This window comes from Poecilia reticulata, chromosome 2, assembly GCF_904066995.2.
Source record: "Poecilia reticulata chromosome 2, P_reticulata-male-v2, whole genome shotgun sequence".
Classification (NCBI taxonomy): domain Eukaryota; kingdom Metazoa; phylum Chordata; class Actinopteri; order Cyprinodontiformes; family Poeciliidae; genus Poecilia; species Poecilia reticulata.
Genome location: NC_088831.1, coordinates 4,925,265 through 4,944,524, shown reverse-complemented (window position 1 = coordinate 4,944,524; position 19,260 = coordinate 4,925,265). Strand labels below are relative to the sequence as shown.

Below are 19,260 nucleotides of genomic sequence, written 5' to 3'. Positions count from 1 at the left end.
ATATAAAATATGCCTGGGGATATTTACCAGGAGACTCTACTACATCCTTCTTCTTGCTGTTGTTGTCACAGCTGACATGAAAGAAGCTGAAGAGAAGGTGATGCTTCTCATGCAGCTGAGTCGGCAGCTCTATTTTAATCTGTAGACAGAAATATAGAGAAATTCGTTCTTCCTCCGATTGACAATTTAATCTTCGAATAAACCTTTACATAAATTAACTCTAATGAGGAACAACAAGCAGGAATACCTCGTCGTAGAACTCAGGGTTATGCTGGTGGTGGAGAACGGCTGCGTAAGCCTGTTTAGCGAAAAGAGGTCCTCCGGGTCGCCCGTAGATGCACTGCAGCAAAGACGGGTGTAAGAGATGAAATAGTGAACAAATGTGTAAGCGTTTTGCACCTTTCTAGGCTCTCTTTCACCTGCTCTCACAAAGCATAATGTAATCTGCAAACATTGTAATCCATGATTTTTTGCTAATTTTCTGCTCAGGAGTTTGTGGTGTTTTTTTTTTTCAACCTAGAGCCCTCAAACAGATGTAATGAAAAGAGCACCGTGTTTTGTGTAAATGTACCTTCAGTGGCTGGGTTTCGTCCTCATCAGAGTCCTTAAATTCAACACATACAGCAATGTTCCTTGCCTGGAAATGGGTGATAAAAACACAAAAACACAAATTAAAATCAGGAGATAAATATGGAGAGTGTCATTTTGTGCGCGTACGAACACTTCAAGTAGATTTCCAAGAGCTATCTTATTAAATATTTCTGGTTTCCTGTAACGAGCTGACCTATTTGGGAACAACAATAAAAAAAAAAATTTAAAAAAAACACTCCTCTCTTTTAATGTATTAATCAAAAGCCGATGCTTGGCATGCAGATAATTCTCCGCGGCTCTGCAACTGGCCTAAATGAGCTGGAGGCCGCTGCCAGTCGCCTCATGGGCTAAACAGGAGAAGAAAGTGATGATTATATGAGAATGCCTGCCAAATAAAGGAATTGCTTTCCAAATAGGATAGCTTATATGCTTTGGATCTACAGTTCATGTTGCAGATAAGATCTGACTATTCAGAAGAACAAATTAAAAGAATTTATGAATTTTTTTTATGTTATGTAAAAAACAACAGCAACACAAGCTTGGGGATAAACGTGAATGAAAAGACAATAAAACGTTACTTTGGTTACAGTAAGGCATTGTAACTACATGCCATTATGACCTTTTCTATACGTACCTTTGCAAATGACTTTTGTCCGTCATACTTGAGGTGTTTCGGGTAGACATACAGGTGGTTTTTATATATAGTGAATGGTTGGGCGCACTTAGCAATACACGGCACAAACTCTTCCACCTCCAGAAGAGCGCTGCCTGAACCATTTTGTTCAAAGTTTCTTACAGGGATGTATGAGGTAGTGACACAGTCTGCAAGGAAGCAGCAAAGAAACACCACTTAGAGGGATAATTATTAACTTCTAGTCATTTAACTAAATGATTAGAAGAAGTTCCGAAAAAAATAAAAAATAAAGGTTTACTGGGTATGTCCGGTGCGACGTTATCAATAGTAACATCTAAGTTCCCCAGCAGCACAGGGAGTTTGGCCATTTTTTCTGGTCTGCAGGGAAAACAGAGGAAGAAAAACTTGTTAGAAATTTACCAAAGCTCATTTGGAGAACAGGAAATAGATTGATAACAGCAACAACAAAACCCCTGAAGACAACATACTTCCTGAAGTCAGTGAGGAGCTTGAACATGTCCTCGTCAGACAGCTTGCTGCTGTCCTGTCTGTAAAGAGCTGAGAAGCGAGAGTTTTTCTCCAGAGTTCCTGATGCATCCTTGAATACCGGCCTGCAGAGGGAAAAACGTAAGAACCTGAATATATAGGATAGCTGGGAGTAACACATTTATGCAACAGACAACACAAACAGAAAACAGACTTGGTGTAAAAGGCTTTTAATTTTTACCTTTAAGTGAAGGGTTTTATCTACCCTTTTCCTGCCTTTTTAAATTGTTTTTTTATTATAATAATACTCAGTTGGCACCTTGCTGACAATTTACCCCATGTTGTGACATGTAGCTCAGTTAGCTTAGCAGCAGTTGTGATTAGCTCCAGCAAAAGGAATCAAGTTTCCAGAATTTCAAAGACTCTACATGCTTACATCTAAAACAACATAAATATAAAATGACTTTTTTGGGAGCTGTAAACAAACAATAAGTAGAATCTGAACTGACTTTGAAAGTCTGTGAACTTTTCCAATTTACCATTCTTTCTCTCTCTCACAAACTCTTTCCATCAGAATTACCACTGTGGTCTAAAACAGGAACTGTGTGAACAAGATGGAACATATCTGGAGTTTTAATGTCGGTAACCTCAGTGAACAAACACCTGTCCATCTACACACCACATCGGGTCTATCGTAAGCCGACTTCACACCTTGCAGCCCAAGCAAATGGCATCCTGTACTGTCCCAGTCTGCTGCAGGCTGTCTTGGCGTTCTTCAACACCTTTTGAGCCACCTAAACAAGAATGTATTTATTTAATGTGATCATCTACTAATACAAGAAAGTGAATATCTCTGCTCGTGTACTCACTTTGGTGGAGTCGGAGCTCTTCATGTAAGGTTCGGTGCAGTGGGTGATGCCCCCTTGAAGGACCTTCTCAATTCTGGCAACCAAGAAGATCTCTGGGTGGGGGCAGGTTACAGAGAAGACCCCCTGTGTGGGGTAGTGAGGAGCCAGACCGAGGCCTTCTGGGGGACCTTCGCCGATGATTTCTGAATTGGATCCGTTGCCTTGACCACATGTCATCTGGCGAACCAAAAGGTGGTTGAGATCCACGCGGAAGTCGGCGGAGATCTTTCTGCTGTTCTGGACGTCGAACAGGGACAGGACCACGTAGAACGGTTCAACCTGTGGAGAAAGAAGAAACACAAGAAGGAGAGGAGATAAAATGTTTTTGGAAAGACCAAGAGAAGGAGTGAAATATGAAAGATGATAACAGATGTTCCTCCTCCCAAATGTACTTCACAGTTTTCGTCCGGCCCAAATGGATCTTCTTGTTTACGCTTTCCACCATCATTCCCATTACACGAGGCTCTTTATCTGAGGTTTGTGCAGGCTTGTGCTAACAGCTGAGCTTTCACAGCTAAAAATATATTGTGTAAAGAGGAGTTCTCTTTTCACTAAAAGTGACGTCAGGAAACCACATTTAGTGCTAATGCTTCATGTGAAGCCCTGGCTGGGAGTCAGGATACCAACCCATCAATATGAGCTTTAACAATCAACCATCCAAATGGGCCATCTGAACGATTTAAAACTCCCTGGCATTTGCGTAAATGCCAGGGAGCACTTCAGACTCCAATTTCTGTTCAACAACAAATGCATCCGAAGCTCTCAAGCCTACATTAGTGGTCGGTCCCTCTTCGTTTTCTGTTACGCAGCCCTGCAGGTTGAACGACAAGTTGTGACAGCTGACCAGGACTCTCTTCCCGAACTTCTCCTCAAACGGACGCACGTCTGGTTCGATGCCAGAAAAGTCCAGTTTCTGTGACAAACCGTAGTTGTCGTTAGGAGGCTTAAATCTTGTCACAGTACTTATAATCCAGAACTTCCTCACCTGAGTGTCTGGATCCAGAGTAAACAGCTTTAGGCGAGCTTCGCTTCTCATTCTGGATTCGACATCTCTAGCAGTCTGGTAGAAATCAAATTAAATGTTTTTTTAAAAAAAGAGATGTGCACAGATTCCTGCAGGATATAGAATAAGTCGAAAAGAGCTTGAATCTGATACTTGGTCAGAACTGTAAAGCAATACAAGTACAGTGAGCTTTGTGTACATTTGTAATCAGACCTCTAGGAGGTCATTGGGTTTTTATTTCCCAAAAATTTTGAAAATTATGTATCCTTATCTATCCCCTTTTCACCATGTTATTTTGACCTAACAGAAAATCCCAATAAAATACACTATTGTTGCTTGTTGTGACCTAAAAACTTGTGCAAAAGTTCAAGAGGTGTGAAAACTTTTGATTCAGAAATCAAAACAAAATGTTGAAATGCAAGTATGAAGGAAACAGCAGTGAATAATAAATCTATCTGGGATCATCAATGTTTTTGGATTTGTTTTTTTAAAGAAAACAAATCCCATAATAGGCCTAGATGATTGTTTTTAGAATACCACGTTCACTCCCTGTGAGCAGAAGAAGTATTCCACTTGGAGAAGCAAACACACTTATCCAGATGTGCAGCAGAGTGACCACCATGTGGAAAATGTGGCTCCAGGAAACCCAGACATTTGACTAATTAGCTTACAGCTTCGGTTACAAATAATCAAGAAACTTTCTGCGCATCAGATCCTATTGGGGCTCGCAAGCAGCAACAGATTTGATTTGTTGGGTGTTATGAGTGAAGGTGTAGCTTAAATAGATAAACAGGTTACCTGAAAGTTGTCTTGAAAGCTTCCAGAGGAAAGCTCTGCTTTTCCGTGCTCCTCATCTGTTAGAAAGATCAACATGAGTTTTGTTAGCTGTGGTTTGTTATAGCAGAACCATAATGAAGTGTTGGTTTTTAGCCTTTCTGGAAACACCAAAAGAAAAAACATTTAGGTTAGGAAGTTATGAATGATTTTCAAAGTGTAACATTTTTCTCCTTGGGGGGAAACTTAAAAATAAAAACATGTGCAAAAAGGTTTAAAATCCCACAAGATATCTGGAACAAATGCATTATAAACAGTGTGAAACATGGAGGGGAAAAAAATAAAGCAGAAATTGTTGAGGAGATCAGAAAAAACTACCATCATTCAGATCGCCGTTCCTTTTCTCCTGCATGGCCTGTTCGAAGCTGCTGTGAAGAATCTTGTTCAGGATGCTGATCCACTCCTCCATTTCTGCTTCGCTGTCAGCGGCCAGCAGGAACGTGCTCTTGTCCTGCATCTTCAGCTCAAACGCAAACCGACGCACTTTGCTATTCTGAAAATACGCGAGTAATCCTGAGCTTTATCCTCAAGTTTAACTTTCAAAGAATCTGTGCGCAGGCAACGCTACCTGAACAACCCCCATGCACGAGTCGAGAAAGATGGTTCCTTTGGGTTCCTTGGAGGTGTTTTCATCTTTATAGAAGTTGAGGTTGTAGGAGCCGTCACCCAGCTGAGCCAGATGGAAGTATCTCCTCTTGAAGGACTGGAGGATGAAAATAGAGACTGTGAAAACCAGTGTTGTTTATCGTTTCAATCTAAAAATAAAGAGGGAACGGGGCATGGGAACGCTCCGTGGGTAATAGTGAAAACGTCAAGGGCTATCTATAGCGAGGCCTAATCTGATTTCCAAATGTGCAAGAAAAAAATGCAAACATTATCGCCTTAAAAGTCATTGAAAACATGAGGAGAAACAGAAAAGCGTTGATTATTGAGGTACATTTTCATCTGGACGTGGGTAGAATGAAAAATAAAAACTTTCGCAAACTTTTTCAGCGAAATATAGGAGCTTGTTTTAAGTAAATAATTTATTAATATTGATTTTTTTTTTTTAAGTACTAGCTCCACTGGGATATTCTTTTAAAAAAACATTTTCCCCATGTTATAATGAAATGATCTGCTAGTGGAGCTAGAACTTTTCATCAATAAGGGATTATTGACTTAAAACAAGCTGCTATATGTTTCTGAAAAGTTACTCAGTCAGTTTTGCTTTATTTCAAGTGAACCAAAATTTGCAATATAAACTAGAGCAAAGGTTTTGTGGTTTTGAAAACTGAGACAAATGAGGATTGATGTCGAACTGAGATTTTTTTACTTAAGGGTAACATTTCCTCTAGAATGCTCACCCTCATGGTAACACTAATCGCACTGTTCATGTTGCCTTTGTAGAGCCAGCCATGCTTCGACACGCCTCCCTTTTGTGATCCAAGAGAGGCTGCATCCTGGAGGAGATAAAAAAAATAAAAAAAATGTTTCATTTAGGTAAAAAATACTGTTCTCTACTTATTATGTCTCTCCAAAAGAGAATAGAATCAACAGGATTTCCTGTTTGAGGAGAGATGTTTGGAAACTCTACCTCGTCTTTTTCCACGTCTTCGTCCACTTCAAACACGTGGGCAGCAAGCTTCTCCGGTCTCAACACCTTGCTGAAGGACAAATGTCACATTCATTTCACTTGGTTCAGTTTAAACTTCCTCTTGTCATACAATCATTTTTCATCATATATATAACCATTAGATTTTTCATTATTCATTAGCACTGCTACAACCGCCTTCAATTGTGACTTTAAATTATGACTAAGAAATTCAAAGTGTATATTTTTCAAATGAATATCTGTGGTTTCTGATTACAATTTGAGTTTGTATGTGGTGGGCCCACAAAGTAGTGCATAAGAAAGATAAAATTACTTTTTATTCTTCAAATTACAAATTGGAGGACCAAATTGAAGAGAAAGCTAAAACTAATATTTTCGTGGCAGCATCATGTCAACAGAGTTGATGTTCATGGCCTCTCTGTGTGCAATATGTGCAAACCTAGTAGGAACATACCTAAAAAGACTTTAAGGTGCCGATTAAAGGGGGTGGAACACGAATGTACATCACACTTATCAAATGCTTATTTGCAAAAGAAAAAAATAAAAGGTAAACAATAAAGTACTTCCCTTCCACTTCACAACTATGGAAGATAAATACTACTTCCCTACTTTGTGATTGTTTATTTCATAATATTCCTGCAAGATACATTGGAGTTTGTGTTTACATGACAAAATATGGAAATTTTCAAAGGGTGTAAATACTTTTCAGAAAGTGCATTTTGCAACCCCAAAAGCACACAAACAGTACTAATAATACAAATGCATTTTCTACCTTTTAGGAAAACCGCAGCTTTTTTTGAAAGTTCAACTCAAACAACACACCGTTTGCCCTTTGACCTTTACACAACCCAACGTTCTCTGAGGAACTACTTCTATAAACAGTCCAAACCAAGGTCAGGATTTATCTAGCTTCTGCCCTGCCATGACTTAAACACCACACGACATCTGCAGAGTCAATTCCTGCACTCAAGGAAAGCAGCTTGGCCAAGGACGCCCAACACATTGTTGGAATTTTCCTTTTGTTTTAATGGCATTAGTCAACATTGCTCCTAAAATAGCTCTCTGTATTGGGATATGAAAAACAAAGGAAGTCCTCTATTGTTGCTGTAGTACCTCCATGGCAGGTATCCTGGCTTCTAGAGCTCTGGTTACATCAGCTACAGGGCAGTAAACAAAGGGGAGGGACGCTGAGCACAATAAGATTTACTAAAAACCTTGGAGGGAACATTAGCTAAAGAGAACATGTATTTATAGATCCTTCAGTCTCATGAGTAACATTGAAATTAGTGACGATTATGAGATGAACAAACATGTTTAAAACAGAACTACAAGTTGCCAAGACATACTAACATTTCAAGTTTAGAGATAAAAACAACAAAGTCTAATGGAATTTGCAAAGTGCAACTAAACTGTATCTTTAATCTGACCTTCTATAATGACCAGTCTGCTGCAAAGACTTCCTGTTTCCTCATTTTGGTCTGTATATTTAAAGCTTCAAACACTGCACTTTAGCTTAAGGCGTTTATGGTCAAAGAATAAGCCTCGGTTAGCACATCTGAATTATACACACTCACTGTGGAAGCTGGCGAAAGTCTCCAGAATACTCCTCATACTTGTAGTTGACCACATGCCAGTCAGACTTGTATGTTTTAATGCACTGCAGAGAGAAGGGTTAGAGGTTATAAGATAAGACGAAATGAAGTTGAACTGAAGTGGGTTTAGTTATGGCTAAATGAATAAAACACATTTTTATTCAAATGTTGAAGAGGAGCTGCTACTTTGCTCAAAAACATCAGGGGAAGTCATGGACTTTCAAATATTTCCAGACAAATATAGTAAAGGTTTAGATGTAGAAAGTTCTGCTTTCGTATGTGAAACAAAACTGTTAGCTAACTTTCACGCTTAGCAAAAAAAAATAAAAAATCTTAATTTTCAAGTGGCCTAGTTAAAGTTCCAGGCTTCAAATCAGTGGCATGAGCTTAAATGGATTGCTCGTGCTCAGAACTCTGTAAGGAGAAACATCGATTTTCTGATTGAAAAATCAGACAATGGCAAATTGCAAAAACGTGCAAAATACAGCTAATAGTTGTATTTCTTATCTCAATATGTGTTCTTCGGCTCTCTGAATTCCTCAACAAAAAGAAAATATATAGAACCCACAATGTCCAAGACAAAAGGTCAATAAAAGTGGAAAAATAATTTCAGGGTAAGAAAAAAAAAAAAAAAGAAGGAAACATCCATCTGTATAAGTAACCCCAGCTGTTCCAGATGGAGTTGAGATGTAATGTCCTGCTACAGCAGCGGGGTCTATCATGTACTGTGCTCTATATTGAGTCGCATCCCAAGTATCCAGAGCACAGATTCTCTGACACAACATGAGGTCAAGTACCAACAAAGTATGGACTCCATCTCTGGACAATCCACGGCACACTTACTGTCAGGAAATCAGAGGGTGGATAACACAAATAAAAGTTCACATGAAGGCCAACAGCGACATTCCAAAATGTGCACCAGATGAGTTTTCTCTCTTCTCAAAGCCAAACGAATGGTCGGCATTTGTTATTCTCAACAACACTCTCTGAAATCAAACCAGCTTTACCTGCACAAGAAAATCAAAGCCTTGATTAGTTTAATGTTTCAATCAAGAGTACCAGTATTCATCTGGTCTGAAAGGTACGAATTCCAGGTACTCTAACTACGGCAGAAACAAAGCAAAATGTGCTTGGCTAAAAGTAGATCAAACTTGGCAGCACATCAATTGAAAGGACATTGCAGGGTTTCAGTCAAAGCCTAGCCTTTGGCACTCGGGGAGGGATTTAAAATGGTCAAAGCAGGCTAGCATCCATGCATGTATTGGTTTTACCTCTTGGACAAACAGAGAGGAAGCTTCTTTCTCAGCAGTCTCTGGCACAGTGGAGAGCAGAGTCCGTCCCTGGCGCCGCAGGGTGGAGATCTGAAGAGAGAGAGGCATGAAAAACACATCACACAACACATCCATTCTGTCAGGCAGCAGGGCAAATTTCATTTTACAAGACCTCAAGATTACAAAATGTACTGATCCCCTTTAATTAATTAACTAAACGTCTTTCTCAGTCTTCGGGCTTCCAAAGGTATTTCGAGGCCAGAAGGGATATTTATAAAAACCCTCCAGCGAGTTCTACATCCGCCCCAGTGTCACCCTGAAAACCTTCAAAGAGAGGAGGCCAGGAGGCATCCTCATTAGATGCCCGAACCGTCACAGCTGGTTCAGCTGAAGAAATCCTCTAGGATCTGTGGAACCACAGAAGCAGGAGTCCTTCTGGTTCCTGGATGCTTCTTTGCTTTTTAAGAAGTCTCCAGAGACAACCAAGACTGAAAGCCTCATTTTAGCACTTCCCATGCTAATGTCTGCAACCAGGTTGCAACCACATATTATTCAGGTGGATGTAAAAACATAAATCCCCCCCCCCCTCCCCCGAAGGAAAGTAAGTCAGGGTGAAGGAGCGTAGAAGACACGTGTAAGGTAAAACTCGCTACATTTACCCCGTTATGTGCGCGAGGTGAAGGAGCGTAAGGGCACGCTGAAGTGTATACGCTGAAGACAGCATCGGCGTGCCGCCCCCTCTGGTGCAGTGCCCCTATGCATTGCATGCGCTCCATACCCACTTTTTGCGCCACTGTCTGCAACTATACTAACTGAAATCGACAACACAGTCGACAACACTGGTTGCCTCTCAAACATCAAGCTTTTATTTCAATGGCCTCTGAAGATATGCTGCTATAAATAAATAACATACCATTGTATTACTGTTTAGGTATATGTGAGAATATGCCGTTTGATCATTAGCAAAACAGTGATCGATAGATTTTTTTTTTTTTTTTTTTTGTGCCATTTTGAACACCATGATGCATTTCAAATATGCTCCACTGGTACTGAATTTATGGCAATTCTATTCAAATCTTGCATGAAAAACAAAATAATAACATTGCTTCATCTATGCAGATGCATTCTCTGTAATGAAAACGATTCAGTCACCTCGGCATGCCGATTGCTTAGAATGGGTCCGCCGAGTGAAAATTTCTAATCTTTATGTAAAACACCAAGTCACTATTTCATATGTATATGTATTCATTTTATTAATTTAAATGTATTCATTCTTATAAAAATCACTTCAAGTGTGTTTGTGTGTTATATATGATAAACATACTAACCCATTACTGACCAATAGTACATCCATGAATGTATTTAGCAAATAGGAGAAAATAAGATGAGCTGACAGAGTAAGAAATGACTGCTGTAGAATCTGAGTCAATCCAGTCAAACTCCAGACCCAATTATTTCCCCTCCTAGCCTTATAATGTCAGACAGAGTAGAGCATGGGTCCATAGGAAATGTGCCTCAGGCTGTGAAGGCTATTGAGTCGGAGGGTCTGCAAAATTACTAGAGGCTGCCATTTCCTTTGCTTAAGACGAGTGCTCTGGTTTTCAACTCAGCTCACAAAAACGCAGTTGGACACAGTGACACAATGCCCTCATTTGTCACGAGTCGCTTGTTCATACACTATTGAGCTCGCAAGGTTTTAACCGTTCTGCTATATTTTGGTTTGTACACAGGTTTTTTGGCTATCAAAATCATATTTGGCTCAATCTGGAAAATGTACATAGTGTTCTTTGATTTCCTTTTCTTCTTCTTCTTCGACTTTAAATACGTCTACATTACATTCTCTTATTCTGGCTGCTCCCTTTAGAAAGCACCACAGCAAATCATTTCGTGTCCATAATTAGAAACTCTATGACATGCAGATTCACCTGTGTGTATTCTGACTTTCTTCAAGTGACATCAATTCCCCCTTTGTCCAAATCACACCATCACTGTCCCAGCTTTTGTCCACCTTCTCCTTTCACGCACTATAGATTACAATGTCATCTGCAAACATCCAAATAGATCTACAATATAATAGAATCTATTACATTCTATAACTACACACAGGTGGACACCATTTGCAAATCAAGTGCTTTGTGAAGGTAATTGGTAACACTGGATTTTATTTTAATCTCAGAGTAAAGAGGATGGAATACAACAAAGACTTTTATTTTTATATGATTTGTAAAGCAAGTAGCATCTTCCTTCCCCTTCTCAATTATGCACTACTCTGTGTCAGTATATCACATATAATAAAATAGAGTGAGGTTTGTGGTTGGAATGTAATGAAATGTGAAAAAGTGGTACAGGGAGCATGAATGGTTTTGCTGAGCACTACATCAACAAAGAGTAAATCCATAACCACATATTTAATCTCTTTCCTCTAATCAAATCTCCTTCCTCTTTGATAGGTTTGGGAGGATGTGTGTTTACAGAGAAATTAGGGTTTTTCAGTTCAGCATGTCCCCCACAAATGCAGGATAGTGTTGTGTGGAACTTTAAAATCCTTATAAATTCAGAAAAACAGAGGGGAGAGCACTGATGAGTCAGAGCTTTATTAAACTCTGCTTAAAGGGGCATTATTATGTGTTTTTCAAGCATAGTATCATTTTGTAGCACAATCAGTTCTTATAAAAAAATCAAAGAAATTTGACTTCAATACTTAACATCTTCAAATTGAGCCTCCACCTCTAAAAACTCACTACAACATACTCACTACAACATGGCTCCTCTATTAACCTTTTAAGTTTTTACCAGCCTTGCACTCAGAAGTAGCTCATATGCTGAGCTCGGCAGATGCGCAGTTGTACCAGGTGTTTGCTAATTGCTTCTGGCTAGTCTGAAGAAGCTGAGTTGGGGAGGTTGCTCAGAGAAGCTGAAGCTCAGAGATGGCGCTGGGTCCAACCAGGCGTTTCACACAGCTGAATGGTTGAGAGTAAAGGATTTCTCAAACATGCATGAAAGAATCAAGGCAACACTCCAGGTGTGTTTTTGATGAGGGAATAACATTACAACATTGTGTAAAGCTCAAGAAAGTTGATTTAACATAATACTGTCGCTGTAAAGATCCCCCTGTTGATAAGCAGCAGAAAAGTGGATCAATCGTAATCTTGATGTAATTATTATTTCAACAACAGGAAGATATTGAGCTAGCTCTACCTCCAACTTAATTATTCAGTTGAGTCAAGATCATCTGAATGCAAACATCACTAGTACAGAGTAACGCTCAAACCCAGATGCCTATAGCCTAAGTTTTACTTGGTAACTAACGTACACAGTTCCATACTTTTTCAGTGTTGACTGAAAGAAAAAAATGTGGTTTTGTTTTTATTCTCCTAAAAACATACCAAACTGTGAACCCCTACTCTTTAAATCAATGTTTATCAGTGTTGGAGTGCAGTGCTTGTTCTCGCCACACCCATGTGTCTGGCTGTTTTAATGCTTTGTGTCTCTCCGCCCAGTGATGTGAAACATGTGGTGGGTTGGACAGATGGACAGACTGGGTCAAACCACACATACACACACAGGAACACACACTGGTTGTGGAGAGTTACTAACAGAGACAGCCCCATAATGAAAACCACCAATCATCGACTGATTGCGCAATAATCTAGGACTAGGCTGGATGTTCCTTTATCAACACTGCACTTGGATTCAATTTATTTTAGTTCATATCCAACGATGAGTGTATTTTATTTCAAGGGAACCTCATCTAGTATCACTATTTCTACTGAAAGTGATAACTGCAGTAAAAACTAAGAAGCAGATAAAGGTGAATACCTGAGTGAACTCACTTTAGAAATAGCTTTTGAGAATTTGAGAATTCAAGATTTCGAAGTGAAAATGCAAAAGGAGAATTCAAAACAAAGCATTAAAGATACCAAAGATGGAAAAATAGTTCAGAATGGAAAGGCAGACACTTTTATAAACAGCTAAAAATCTGAGTTTAGACACAGTTTTAAGTAAAAGTACTTCATATTTCTACACAAGCAACATCAGTTTGAATGTAAAAGATATTTCCCTATGCATCTAATTGCTTAATAACGTTGTAAATGTTGTAAAAATGCATTTTCTTTTTGGAAAAGGAAGCAAAAGCAATAAATCCATCAACATGCTCAGAGTTGCTCTTCCTCACCTGGAAGTCCTCCGTAGGGAACTGCAGCATGTCACGCAGAACATCACTTATGATCTGGGTCTTCCTCTGGAGGAGAACATTCTCATAGTCCAGAGGCTCTATGATCTTTGGTTTTACCTGCGGGAACGAAACACAACATTAGGCAAGCCTTTTTTAACTTTCGTTTGATTTATCATAAAGGAACTGTGCCTGTTCGACAACAGCAACAACAACTGGACCATTTCATATGTTCTGGACGCATTCACAATGGTAAATCTGTAGCATTCACAGCGTGCGGACAACAAGTTGCTATTGTCCTTTCGCTGGCAGCTCTAGATACAGGAACTGGCACAATGAATATGGGCAACAAGAGGAGGAGATGCTGGATGACGGAGATTGTGTGAGTATTTGTACCAGTCACAGTGTCACAGGCTCACGTTCAGTATCTATAGAAGTGGCCACTGCAGCTCATGGAATCGTTTTTTTCTCAGAAGTACACATTACCTCTTTATACCAGTGTGCAACAGAGACAGATCTACACCAACTGGCCACTTTATTGGCTGTACCTTGTTAGTACTCATCTTCAGAACTGCTTTTATCCCTTTATTCAGTAACATTCCTCTGAGATTTTGGCCCCACAAAGCATTACTCAGTTGCAGAGAATTTGTCCATAGCACATCCATCCATCACATCCCGAAGCTGCGGTGGAACTGTATACTCCCTAAATAAGAGTCTTCACTCTAGATTATATCATTGAAGCAAAAAGAACTGCCTAGGCATTGATGTTTGACAGTAAGTAAGATAGCAGAGCTCAGTTCCTGATGTTACACTCCCTTGACACTGCAGACCTCAGCTGTTGCATTCCACAGGAAACCCCCAGATATTGGTCTCCCTTAAAAATATTCTTATCAACTGGGATTTAGGTATGCAAACCTCAAAAAATGTGGATGTGTTTTCTTATTAAAGTTTGAATATTTTGACATATGAAAAACAAATGCAGCCTAGCTTAGATGTGTTAGGCTAAGCTGGGCGATCAGTGCATCAGAACGCAATGATTGGGAATTCACCTGCTGAAGCCTATATCACTGAAACATAAGGCAAATATGCAACAGTATTTCAAACACCATCAAAAGCTGAATAATAAATTTTATAAGTCATAGACAAATAAACAGCTAAGCATAGTCGCAATTAAGGAATCATTTTTGGCATAGAATTTTCAAAAAAATTTATAAGTTTATATAAGATTTGCAGCCCAGGTAGAAAGGTACTAGTAGGCAGCAAATGTATTGTTAGATCAGACACTCTGCTTACTAAGGCTCTTAGTCTGAGCCATGTTCATTATGCCTGCAACAATACAGAATGATAGATTATGGAACAATTGTAAGTGGACTTAAACTTTATAGTTGCTTTTTAGTCATACTGACCAGCTGAGTGACATTCGCTCAAACCCTCAGCAATATAAAGATCAGTCAGTCTTTTGAGGTCTATTGTCTCGGCCAAGGAGAATTACACATGTAATGGGGCAAAACCTCAATCAGACCAATGACCACAACCATATAATACTAAGCTATGTGGCTGGTAGATACGAAATTGATTTATATTATTTGGATTAGCCTCTTGGACTTGATTCAACAAACACATGAGGCCAATTAAACACATGTCTGGCTGTAGATTTAAGCTTTGATTTATTGAAGCGATTTTCCCAGTGATAAAATGCAATGACCCCCCTCCAAATTTTTCAGCCCTGTGGATGTTATAGATGGCCTGATAAGCATAAAGTTATAAGCTACGGCTTATAATGGGATTCTGGCCTGGCAGACAAGCAGCTGTGAACTCAGTGGCTTTCCAGGGTAACTTGCCAGTAATTAACTCGCATTAATGCATTTCATATGTGCGTCTGAGGTTTACTGTGACAACATCGTTGATTAAAGAAAAACATCCATTTGAAATTAAAAATTAAACTTAGTTTTGTTTAAAAATTTTGTATTATTTTAACAAAAAAATGTAATCAGACTGGCCAAAATCTTGGACTCTGGTGCACAGGAAGGATTAACGAACAAAAGAAGCAACAAGTGGTCCACTTCCAAAAAAAGATCGACTCCCATGAGAGGCATAGAGTCAAGCTGCTACTTCCCATCAGCATGTTGGGGCCTTTGAAAGATATTTAAAGCAGCTTCTGAAGGATTCAACACAAAGCAGAATAGGAACGTACTCACCACTGGCACCTGCGGCACTCCTTCAACTTCTGCCTCAATCTCAGCCAAACTTTTGTACTGCTGTGGACTCTCTATCACCATCTCCCTTTTAGGGGCTTTGGCTGTTCGACACTGCATGGTGGTCAAGTCCTGTCAGTGCACACCTTATGGCCAGGCGGAGGATGGCATTTCAGAAAGTCGTCTTCTGTCTCCGAAACTTTCAAGAGCTTTGATGACGTCCAGCGAGTTTCCCTCTTTTTACTCAACCGTGGGCCCGGCCTCCCTCTCCCTTTCTCTCCCCTGCTCTGTCTCTCATCAAGAAACACACGACTCCTCCCACCCTCTCAGCTGTACAGATGTAAGAATGTGCGCAGCAGGAGCAGGAGAGGACGTACAACAACCCCTCCCTCATTAAAAACTTGGAAAAGACCCATGGATCACGTCATCATGTTCCAGCCCCACCTACCTATTTATCTACAGTCTCGATAAAAAAGAAGGACATCCTCTCTGGACCATGACACTCAACCTCTACTGTACAAGACATACGCACGAGAATGATGAATTTAGAGAAACACTAGATAAATTGAAGAAAGTTTGTGAGAAAAATCAACAAAAAAACGATGTCCGTTGTGAAAACATATTGCTCATCAGAACAGCATATCAATAAAAACACTTCAGCACAAGCCATGAGATTTCTTGAACACTGGGATGGATGAGGGTCAATGAGACGATCTACCATAGCAAACACAATGCCTTTTAAAGATAACTAAATACAGCATATCAGCACAAACACCTTCCATCTGTCCAGCATGGGGGTGGAGCACTGACAATTTGGTCTATTTTTGTAGGCGCCGAGTCAAAAATAAAACCCAAAATGCCATCCTATTGGTGTGACTCTTGAAGGTTGGCCCGTAAACACAAGGACAAAATTGTCGGTACTCCTCTGTTATTAACTGGAAAACCCACAAGGTCACTAAAATAACTGATAAAAGCAACAATAAATAATTTGTTGACAGTTAACCAATGAAAACCAAACATTGCTTTTAAGAATGTGGATCAATTTTTAAAAAGAAACGAAAGAAAAAGATCTGGACAAAAATGATGGTAATGTTAAAAAAAAAGTAAAACAATTTGAACATAGGGACATGGTAAGTTAATGTATGTCCTCTAATTAGCATTATCACCGGGGCTGATATGGCAAATTAAAGTTGCAGTACATAATGTTTACAGAAGTATGTCACTATGTCAATAATCTGTGCAAATCTATGCAAATATCAAATACCTGCATTTTCAAAACTACTTGTCAATTTGAAAAAAATCTCGTTATTTTGCTTTTTCAAGTGCTTCTCATGCAGATTGTTCTTAATGATCAGTTTTCCTGTAAGACAGACTCTACGAAAGCCTCAAAATAACTGAGCAGTAACAGTAACAATATTTCCAGAGTCAACACTGGCACTGCTACTTTTCCTCTGCTTTGAACTGCTACTCTGGTATATCTACAACATCAGACTCCCACAGCAGGGTCACTTCCTCCTTCTCCGGCTCTAAGTTGCAACACACAATCTCTTGTTAAAGTTTAAGGACTCGGGAAGAGCTTCCCCGGGTTTCTTGTAACACTCAGCGCTCTCTGTGGACAGCTGCTGGCTTTTCATCTTTTGGCAGAAGAGAGGCCTCGGTTCAGCTGCTCCTCTTACACTGTGTGTTTTAAAACGATGACACCGATAGCAATCAGACAAAAAACATGTTGTGTTGTGCACAGCGCCCACACATCAGTGATGTTTTGGATCTTTCTGACTCAAAGAGAATGATTAATATCCAACTGTCTACATTGGCAGAGAAGTTCGAAGAGCGTCTGAGTGCACAAACTGAGGAAGAGGGGAAGTAGGATGACAAGCTGAGGGGTCAGGATGACTTCAAAGGCTGTCGTTCCTCCACTGCAGTTTCAGCACCACCGCCGCTAAGAAAGTTTAACACAAAAGTAGGCGAGCGTGTGCTCGAGCGCGAGCTTTACTTTCTGCACTGCAGGGTTCTCAGATCATTTGCATAAGTTGTTTCAACAGTGCCAGCTTCAAAGGGACAGGCTGAAATGCACCTCTCAGAGAGACCATGTCTTAGAAAAACACTGGAACGGGGCTGGAAGCTCTGAAGCATAACCAACCTGATGTAGCAGTGCAATCGGCTGAAAAATCCCTCAAAAGACAAACAGATATATCACATCTACCAATAGTTGTGGTGATAGATGTACTCTTAGTTTTGTCACTGCAGCTAGTTACCATTCTTCCCTAATTAAAAGATGAGTCTCCATAAGAATTAAATTTCGCCCAATACCTAATCATTCTACTCTGGTCAAAACCCTAGAATCCACGAAAAGGAAGAAAGTCTCGGTTAACGTATATGTTACAAATAAAATAATCATAACAGCAGATATATTTGTCACATTTAAAATTGGTTTTGATAAAGCTCTTGTGACTTTGGTGCACAGGAAGGACACAAATGAAGCCACAGTTGCTAATTTTCTTTAAAAAAAAAAAACATGCAGTGGAATCCCCTTAAGCTGGTGTTTCCTGTTGCTACCCCTTTAAAAGATTCATCAAAGCTTCAAAGCTTAGAAAGCCTCAAACTGCTGATCAGGTTATGTAAGTCCTATTTAGCAGGTAACTTTTTAAAGTTTTGTGTGTGAAAATGTAATACAGATTCATGGTTTTTTTTCCACCTGGAGAAGCTTTATTTACTGCTGGAAATTAGAGGGGGGGAAAAAGTAGTGCTTTATTTAAAATAGCCCATATTGAGGCTTTACTATTGTCCATTATGGCTGTAATATATTGCATCACTTCTGTCCCTACAGAGCCAAAAGTCATATGGTGACAGTGTCACCAGCACTGCATGTTAATCAGCCCGTTGTCAAGATGCCGTCCGCACTGAGGTCACCCTCCCTCATTATCGGCACTCTCACACCATCAAACTTCCCAGAGCTACCCACTGGTACCGTGTTAGTGATACCACAAGTGTTACTTTGTCTAAGAAAGTGATCATACACAGAGTGAGAACAAATCAATTCACAGGGCCATCTGTGGAAAAGCTTAGAAGAAAAAGACGAAGCTCTCATAGAAGGAAGAAAGGGTGGAAAGGGGCTGGAGAGGGATGACGTCCATTTGTTTTTACTCAGCTTGAACCAATTAGATCACGTGAGCCCCCTACACCCTTCCCAAGAGGTGCGCCCAAAGCCCCATCGCTTGTGAACGTAAGAAGAGACGAAGCTCTAAAAGTCTAGAGAATTGCATAAGGCCGGGCTTGACGTCATGCTTGGGAGTCAACCGTTGCTACAGGCTCCCTGAAGAGACAACGTGTCATAAAGCAAAGAAAATCCAACCTGTTGTACACCTTTTAATAATAACATACCTAAATCAATTGATCTGTCACAAAGCTAATGAAATGTAAACACGTTCTATTAAAGTGAGAGCAACAAAGCATTAAACCATAATAAGAGCCAATAGATAGCGCAAGAAAACACATCTGCCGCAACTTAATATGAGAGAAGGGAGTTTCCTTAGTGCTAATGACATCAGACTTCTCATAGGTACTCACATCTCCTGAAGTGCAGAAAGTCCCTGAATAATCTTGCCTTACAAGACAATGTCACATACAGACACAGCTGGGTCTATGCCCCATTATAGTGACAATACATTTGCTAATTTCTTAATTTAACAAACATATAAAAAGCCTAGCAGTAGGCTATTCTAAGGTTACAGTGATGTCACATTTAAACGTTTCAGATAATTGAACAATTTTAATATCAGGCAGAAATAACCTGAGTAAAAAAAAAAAGCTTTTATGTTATGAAAAAATGTATTATCAAGTCTTATATGAAAATATGATTTCTTCATCTCTTACTTCAAGATACTGTGCCCAGGTTAGAGTAGCTGATTACAACAGGAGTCATTTCTGATCGTCCATTCAGCGCTCCACCATCCCACCCATCGTATAAAGGGAGAGCTCACATTG

At 39.7% G+C, this 19,260-nt stretch overlaps 1 protein-coding gene across 7 annotated transcripts in view; it reads right to left on the bottom strand.

The window, feature by feature from the left end:
• Positions 1 to 19,260, bottom strand: part of LOC103474130 (dedicator of cytokinesis protein 9-like) — a 48,266-nt gene that overhangs the window by 18,717 nt on the left and 10,289 nt on the right. For 5 of the 7 annotated variants that reach the window (XM_081615596.1, XM_008424946.3, XM_017310658.2 and 2 more), the window contains 18 exons: positions 13,085 to 13,201; positions 8,911 to 9,000; positions 7,622 to 7,704; positions 6,030 to 6,099; positions 5,800 to 5,895; positions 5,025 to 5,159; positions 4,775 to 4,949; positions 4,421 to 4,476; positions 3,605 to 3,679; positions 3,392 to 3,532; positions 2,581 to 2,898; positions 2,423 to 2,505; positions 1,714 to 1,836; positions 1,524 to 1,603; positions 1,226 to 1,413; positions 572 to 637; positions 248 to 340; positions 28 to 139 (listed from right to left, as the gene is read on the bottom strand). In XM_081615596.1, coding sequence (XP_081471722.1) covers positions 28 to 139; positions 248 to 340; positions 572 to 637; positions 1,226 to 1,413; positions 1,524 to 1,603; positions 1,714 to 1,836; positions 2,423 to 2,505; positions 2,581 to 2,898; positions 3,392 to 3,532; positions 3,605 to 3,679; positions 4,421 to 4,476; positions 4,775 to 4,949; positions 5,025 to 5,159; positions 5,800 to 5,895; positions 6,030 to 6,099; positions 7,622 to 7,704; positions 8,911 to 9,000; positions 13,085 to 13,201 — 2,101 coding nt within the window. Of the gene's footprint in view, positions 1 to 27; positions 140 to 247; positions 341 to 571; positions 638 to 1,225; positions 1,414 to 1,523; positions 1,604 to 1,713; positions 1,837 to 2,422; positions 2,506 to 2,580; positions 2,899 to 3,391; positions 3,533 to 3,604; positions 3,680 to 4,420; positions 4,477 to 4,774; positions 4,950 to 5,024; positions 5,160 to 5,799; positions 5,896 to 6,029; positions 6,100 to 7,621; positions 7,705 to 8,910; positions 9,001 to 13,084; positions 13,202 to 15,279; positions 15,509 to 19,260 lie in introns of those variants that run through there. The other 2 variants (XM_008424954.3, XM_081615600.1) reach the window with 2 other exon arrangements.